The 8,168-nt window shown below is 42.3% G+C and overlaps 1 protein-coding gene across 2 annotated transcripts; it reads right to left on the reverse strand.

Moving 5' to 3' along the window:
* Positions 1–765: 765 nt before the first annotated feature.
* LOC121394190 lies at positions 766–4,407 on the reverse strand. Of its 2 annotated transcripts, XM_041564425.1 has the most exons (3): positions 2,532–4,407; positions 1,077–2,311; positions 766–901 (listed from the first exon to the last, which is right to left on the reverse strand). In XM_041564425.1, the coding sequence occupies exons 1-2, from the start codon at positions 3,859–3,861 to the stop codon at positions 2,163–2,165; spliced, it is 1,479 nt and encodes a 492-aa protein (XP_041420359.1). In that variant the 5' UTR covers positions 3,862–4,407; the 3' UTR covers positions 766–901; positions 1,077–2,162. The 2 variants fall into 2 exon arrangements, with proteins under 2 accessions (XP_041420359.1, XP_041420360.1); XM_041564426.1 differs by lacking the exon at positions 2,532–4,407 and having other exon boundaries at positions 1,077–2,452.
* Between the last annotated feature and the right edge of the window lie 3,761 nt (positions 4,408–8,168).

Raw genomic sequence — 8,168 nt, forward strand, 5'->3', positions numbered from 1 at the left:
TCTAATGCAGTCATACAAGCCAAAAGTTATATCTCATTTGCAGTCTAGGGTAATTTTATAAGATTGTCTTTGAATTAAAATGCCCTATTGTCCTACATTCCAATATCGGTTGTTTTCTACTCTGCTACATACATACATAACTTCAAGGGAAATATACCCTTTTTGACATGAGTTCATTTAGATGGGCTAATGTAGACATAGCTGATGGAGTGACCGAAAGCCTCACTCACCTTCTTCTATTCCAAAGTGAAGGATTCTAGGGCTTGAAGTCGCTCTTCTTTTCATAGTCGATATTACACAGACTCTCTTCAGGTCCTAGAATTCATTGTGTCATGATGGAGCAATGCAAGGAAGGGGTTGGATCCTTCAAAGGAAGGGGAAACTGGTCCCTGAAGCACATTCAGACTATCATGGTTGCTTTCCAATCTGTGGAGTCAGGTATATCTGTGTACAAAATACCTTTATTTACCATAAAAGGCCTGTGCTTAGGAGAGTAGCTTTAAGGGTCAGCCCTCGATGCCTATAGTAAATATTTTTTTTTTAAAATCTGCCAATAGATATATTTCCATAAAATTTGGTGGTGGAGGGGTAGTGGGTATTGGGTGCCGATCAAGGCTTAAGTGATATAACAAGTATACGCAGTATGTCATGACATTACTTCCATCAACATCATACACCAATGGACACAAAGAGGTTTGGTGCCCCCCACCCCTCAGCACAAGAATACAGCCTTGCTTTATATGTTTGTGCTGTATTGCATCAGCTATGCGTGACGTTGTCTACTGTTCTGTCCTGCTCACTGTCTGAAGTAAGATTGACAGGCAGATAACCCTTCTTCAAAGCACCACACTGTGTAAGTTGTTAACTTGTTTAATGGGTATTTAAAGATGAAAGGGTAAAACTGAAATACATACAAATAAAGAGGTATAAGTGGCTGGACTGGTGAAACGATATACATACAGTACACATGCATATACATTACACAGATGTAATAAATCTGCTACCAAACAGAAACAAACCTCTCTATCTAATGCAAAAGCTGAGTATATTAAGCAAATAAAACTGTATACACTCACCAACAATGCTGCATAGGGCCTGTTTAGCATGGAGAAAGCTGAAAGCACATGAGATGAACTGCACAGGCTGGAAACACCTACTTCCTGTGACCTGGAGTTATGACATCAGAGGTCAATAACTAACTTTATTAAACAAATAACTAACACCAGGAAATATCTACAAGTGTCCAGTAGATGGAGCTGAAGGACTGCTCATACCTGTAATCAAATGAAAAGACATATACCTGTCCTAACAGTACACTCCCCGCCTGGTGTCTGTAAGATCACCACAATTATTCTAGTCCAATCAGGGAGCAGGGTCTTCAGACTGAAGAAGAAGGATGAGCTCTGTCACTGGTCTGAAGAATAATGTAGAACTCCCATCTCTGGCAATCTTTATTTCCACTTTGCGAACTTTGCCATCTTTATCAGGGAAAGTCTTTGTTACACGACCCATAGGCCATTCATTCCTCTTGGTATGTTGATCTTTTAGAAGGACAAGATCTCCTGTGTTGATGTTAGGTCTATCTGATTGCCATTTCCTTCTTACCTGCAGGGTAGATAGATACTGTTTGCGCCACCGGTCCCAGAAGACCTTGGCTAGGCTTTGAACCTGTCTCCATTGTCTTTTATAGAGATCTTTACCATCAAAGTTCCCAGAAGGTACAGGATAAGATGCAAACTTCTGAGTCAACAGTGTAGCTGGAGTAAGTATTTGTGGGTCCTCAGGATCTGATGAGACTGGGGTCAGAGGACTTGAGTTCACTATTGCAGTCACTTCTGCCATTAGAGTAATGAGAACCTCATGAGAGAGTTTTGAAGGTAACTGTAGAAGCATGGAGTCTAATATTCTTCTTGCAACTCCTATCATTCTTTCCCACACACCTCCCATGTGGGAGGCATGAGGAGGATTAAAGATCCAACACACTTCTTGTTTGGAAAGGAAACTTTCTATCTCTTCATAGTTAAGGTTGGAAGAGATTCCAAGTTCACGGCATGCTCCAACGAAGTTGGTACCACGATCAGATCTGATAGTTTTGACTTGACCACGTATAGCAAAAAACCTTCTGAAAGAATTTATAAAGCTTGAAGTGTCCATGGATTCTATCACTTCAATATGAATGGCTCTGATATTAAGACAAGTAAAAAGAACTGCCCATCTTTTGCTGTCGGCAGAGCCTCCTCGTGTACGTCTTGAGCAGACTGTCCATGGCCCAAATACATCAAGGCCAATGTGAGTGAATGGTGGATCTGTTCTCAGTCTATCAGGTGGCAAATCTGCCATTTTTTGTGTTTCGCAAGTATTTCTGAGCTTCTTGCATATGACACATTTAAAGATGAGACTACTCACACATCTCTTTCCTCCTGTTATCCAGTATCCTGCTGAACGGACAGCTCCTTCTGTAATGTGGCGCCCTTGGTGTTGCGACTGGATGTGATAGTGACAAACAATGAGGGTCGCAATGTAGTGATGACCAGGCACAATAATTGGATTCCTTTCTTCTGGTCCTAGGTCTGCATTTCTCAAGCGACCACCTACTCTCAGTAGTCCATTTTCATCTATGAAAGGGTCCAATGCTCTGAGAGGACTATCATTTGGCATGCCTTCCTTTTCTAAAATGCTCTGTATTTCTTTTGCAAAAGTCTCTTTTTTATCATTCTGTATGATGACTGTTCTAGCTTTCTTAAAGTCATGCACCAAGTTTAGTTCTTTGCAAAGGTGCCAGCCCTTACAATGATCAAGTTGGCTGTCTCTTTTTTGTTTGAACAGATGCGCTACATGAATGAGGCGTGCTAATGCTCTCGTCAAAGTATTCCAGCTAGAGAACCTGCAAAAACGTTCTTTACTTTTGGATGTTGTACTCAAGGTTGTAACTTGTGGACGAATCTCTGTATCTTGAGCCGGATCCACTAATGTAAAGGTTTCAGTCTCTAGTTTCAAGTGGTGAGAATGACTCAAGAAGGGTGGACCTGTGAACCACATAGTATCTTTCAGGTGTGCTGCTGATACAGATCTTGTGGCCAGATCAGCTGGATTGCTCTCTGTTGACACATAGTGCCATTGTTCAGGGAGAGAGGATCTTCTTATTCGCTGAACTCTGTTGCTAACAAAGACATAAAATCTTCTTTTCTCATTGCAAATGTAGCCTAAAACTATTCTGCTGTCTGTGAAGTAGCTGACAGAGTCTATATTGGTGTCAATTTCTTTTGTTATGAATGCAGCTATATCCACTGCGAGGACTGCTGCACAGAGTTCGAGTCGTGGGACTGTAAGTTCTGGACATGGGGCTAACTTAGCTTTTCCTAGCACAAAACCTATGTGGACCTGACTTTCAGAATCTATCACCTTTAAGTAGGCCACTGCTGCAATTGCTTGTGTGGAAGCATCTGAAAACACACAAAGTTCTTTGTATTTAGCATTAGAACAAGAAACAGATACATAGGGTCTAGTTACCTGTATGTGCTTTAAATGGTGAAGGGACTCTTTCCAATCTTCCCATGACAGTCTCTTACCTTCAGGCAGGGGTGCATCCCAATCTTGAGTCTCAGAGGTGAGATCACGAAGAAGAACTTTCCCTTGAATGGTTACTGGTGCAGCTATCCCCAAAGGGTCATACAAACTGTTTATTGTAGAGAGGACTCCTCTTCGTGTGAAGGGTCTTTTCTCTGATGACACTTGGAAGGTCAGGGAATCGCTTTTAAGATCCCAACAGATGCCTAAGCTTCTTTGCATGGGTAAATCATCATCATTGAAATTGAGATCTTTTAAGTCTGTTGCATGATCTTCAGAAGAAAAGGCAGCCATTACATCACTGCTATCTTATGTAAGTGGAGATTTGAACATGCTAGCATTTTTCTTGTCCTGTTCAAGAGGTCAATGGCTTCAGCTGCAGTGGGTACTGACTTCAGACCATCATCCACATAAAAGTCTCTTTTCACAAATCTTTTAGCGTCTGCACCAAACTCCTTTTCTTCCTGACAAGCTGCTTGTCTAAGACCATATATGGCCACTGCTGGAGAAGGGCTGTTACCAAAGATATGTACTTTCATTCTCCATTCTATGATGTCTTGTGTAGGGTCATTGTCTTTGTGCCAGAAGAACCTTAAGTAGTTTCTGTCTTCAGGTCTAACTAGAAAACAATGGAACATCTGTTGGATATCAGCCATGAATGCAATGGTGTCCTTGCGAAAGCGTAACAACACACCAAGGAGGTTATTATTTAGGTCTGGGCCTTTCAACAGAATGTCATTCAGGGATACCCCACAACACTGTGCACTTGAATCAAAGACAACTCTAATCTGTTGGGGTTTCTTGGGGTGGTAGACTCCAAAGAGAGGCAGATACCAACACTCTTCCTTTGGATTGAGAGGTGGCGCTATCTCTGCGTGGCCATTTTGGATTACCTTTCCCATAAATGAAATGAAATGCTGTCTCATCTCAGGTTTTACTTTAAGAGACCTCTGTAGGGACCTGAAACGTTGCAATACTTGTTCTTTGTTATTTGGTAGCTGCTTTCTTTGTGGTTTGAAGGGTAGAGGAGCTACCCAGCTACTGTCTTCTGCTCTGTAGAAACCCTCCTTCATCGTTTTCATAAAGGCAAGATCTTCCAGAGAAGGAGCAACCGTCTCATCTTCTGTAGTTCTCTGAAAGATACTGTGGCTTACATGATCCTCAAACTCTTTGCAAGAGGATTTGTACGTAGACACTGAGGATTGCATAGTTACACATACATTCATGTCATAGTTTTCCCTCACATTGTAGAAGTATGGACAAGGTGGAAAGAGGGATCTGCAGCTCTCTTCTGAGGTTCTGGTGTAAAGACAGTGTACTAAGTCTGGTCTATGGACTCCTTTCAGGCATACATTGCCCACTATGACCCATCCTGTGTCTAATCTGTGTGCATAGGGAGTGTTATGTGGTCCGTTGATCTGTTGCCTCACTTTATGGACCCTAATTATGTCCCTTCCTAACAGCATAAGGATAGATGCTGATGGATCAAGTTTGGGTATCTCACTAGCAAGTGACTTTAGATGTTTGTGATGAAGAGCCACCTCTGGGGTTGGGATCTCCGTCCTGTCATTTGGTATCTCATTACATTCAATGAGTGTGGGTAATGGGATTGTGGCTTTGCCATCAAGAGACTGTAGTTCAAACCCTTGCGCTCTTCTTCCTGAAGTGTTAATCACCCCTGCACAGGTTCTGAGAGAATATGGAAACTGCTGGCCTTTTGAACCGAAGATTTCAAAGAACTCTGACCTGACCAGGGACCTATTACTTTGGTCATCTAGAATAGCATAAAGTTTGATTGCCCTGTCCTTTTGTCCGGTAGGATAGACACTGACTAAGCAGATTTTAGAGCATGATCTGTCTCGAAGATCTCCTCCACACACTTCAGTACATGTTGCAGTTACTGTAGCCTCTGCACTGTTGTCCTTTCCCTCCCCGCCATGATCACTCCTTTCTAGAGGCCTGACTGACCATGGTGCAGGACCAGGATGAAGAGCGGACACATGTCTGTCACTGTTGCACTCAGTGCAGCTAACTGATTTGTCACAGTCTTTCGCAAGGTGTGCATTTGAGGCACAGCAATGGTAACAAATATTGTTTTGCTTTAAGAAAGTCTTTCTCTCATCAAGGGGCTTACCTCCGAAGCCTCGGCATTTGTACAGAGGATGAGGTTTGTGATGAATCGGACATCCTTTAGTTAAGTCCATGGTCTGGGCATCAGTGAAAGCAGAAGAGTTTCCTGTAGCTTGAGATACTTTAGTCTTGTGCACCCTGATGGAACTTCTCTGAGGGGTGTTCTTGTAGCGGTATTTCTCTGGCTTGTTGTCACCAAAGGTCTGGAACATCTGAGCAAACCCTGGGTCATTGTACATCTTTGCCTGTTGAGAGATAAATTGCACGAAATAAGAGAATGGTGGGAATAGTACATTATGTATTTCCTTGTACTTGGTCCCATGTGATGCCCATTTCCTTTTTAGAGAATCTGGCAGCTTTTTTACAAGGTCTTCTATTCCTCTAGCGCAGGGATCCCCAACCTTTCAAACCCGTGAGCAACATTCAGAAGTAAAAGGAGTTGGGGAGCAACACTAGCATGAAAAATGTTCTTAGGGTGCCAATAAGCGCTTTGATTGACCATTTAGTAGCCCCTATGTGGATTGTCAACCTACATTGAGGCTCTGTTTAGCAGTACAACTGGTTTTTATGCAAATAAACTTACCTCCAAGCCAAGAATTCAAAAATAAGCACCTGCTTTGAGGCCACTGGGAGCAACATCCAAGGGGCTGGAGAGCAACATGTTGCTCACGAGCTACTGGTTGGGGATCACTGCTCTAGCGGAATCAAGATTATCTAGTCCTAGAAAGCAACCTTCATTTTTTGATGCCAACAGTTCTATTACCAGATCACTGAATTCTCTAAGTTTCTTGCTGCAATCTCTTTCAAAGATATTCCTAAAGTTGTCAATCCTGTCCCACAGGGATTTTTCTATCTTCTCTGGAGCTCCATAATCTTCGTTCAACCTTTGCCATGACATCTGTAGTCCTTTACAAGAATCATTGACATATACTGCCCGAATGCCTTTCACTTGTCTGCTGGACTCTGGACCTAGCCACTTCACTAGGAGATCTATTTCTTCTTTGTATGAAAGGTGTAGATCCTCTATAGCATTTTTGAATGATGCCTTCCAAGCCCTGTAGTTTTCTGGCTTCTCATCAAACTGAACAAGGCCTGATGTTATCATTTCTCTGCGTGCCATAAATCTCACTAAGTCTGACATCTGCTGATTACCAGTAAGTTGGTCTGAATCAGGCTTAATAGGAAGCGCTGGCTTCACATCTGGTGTGTACTGGTATGCTCCCTCTGGAGAATGACTGCCTCTATCAGGAACCGCTGGTTGTGTAACAGGAGGATAGCTGTATTTATTAGTAACAGGTAAAGTCCTCTGAATGTCATTATAGTCTCTGGCTGCAGGAGTTTTCACATCAACAGGATACAATTGTTTGAAATCCTTTTGTTCTTGTAACAGAGCACCATCTGGTGGTGAGGTAGAGGTAACTACGGACACATTGTAGTCACATTGTAAAGGAATGTTCTGGAGAGGTATACTATGATTTTGCTCAAATGATGGGATAACATCACTGTCTCTGTATTCACTAAGCTTTTCTAGGCTTGGCATTGATGGACTGTACTCCTGTGAATGTTTCAGTACATATTCTTTAGTACGTTGCATAGCAGTTTCTGGTTTTACATCAGGCTGCATAGTGAATTTCTGACTTCTTGTTCTGTAGTGTCAAGAACTGCATCTAATGCATCTGCCTTGGCATTCGCAATTGCCACCGTCTTACGTAAATTAAGAATCTCTATTGAAGCTTCTAAGCGTGTCATTTGAAGCTTTGCCTCCACTTCTAACCTTGCCTTGTCTGCCTCCATCATAGCCTCTAAGCGTGTCTTCTCTAATTTTAGCTCTGTTTCCTTCCCAGTAAATGTGAGTTGAGCTAGTGCAGCGGCAGCTTCTGCACGGAAAAGCGCAGCGTCAGACACCTGGGAGCGGTTTGAGAGTCTGGATGAATGCGACACCCTAGATCTGGTCTTGATTGATCGTTCGGACATCTTGCCGTCTAATCTTGATAAGAGTTAGCACGTGGTACTATGTTAACTGAAGCTGTACTGTATCTCTGTGGTATTTGCTAATCCACTCTGCGTGTGGGCCTCTTGATACCAGCTGTTGTTTTACTGTGCTGTATTGCATCAGCTATGCGTGACGTTGTCTACTGTTCTGTCCTGCTCACTGTCTGAAGTAAGATTGACAGGCAGATAACCCTTCTTCAAAGCACCACACTGTGTAAGTTGTTAACTTGTTTAATGGGTATTTAAAGATGAAAGGGTAAAACTGAAATACATACAAATAAAGAGGTATAAGTGGCTGGACTGGTGAAACGATATACATACAGTACACATGCATATACATTACACAGATGTAATAAATCTGCTACCAAACAGAAACAACCCTCTCTATCTAATGCAAAAGCTGAGTATATTAAGCAAATAAAACTGTATACACTCACCAACAATGCTGCATAGGGCCTGTTTAGCATGGAGAAAGCTGA

The sequence above is a fragment of the Xenopus laevis genome, chromosome 5S (genome assembly GCF_017654675.1).
Source record: "Xenopus laevis strain J_2021 chromosome 5S, Xenopus_laevis_v10.1, whole genome shotgun sequence".
Taxonomy (NCBI): domain Eukaryota; kingdom Metazoa; phylum Chordata; class Amphibia; order Anura; family Pipidae; genus Xenopus; species Xenopus laevis.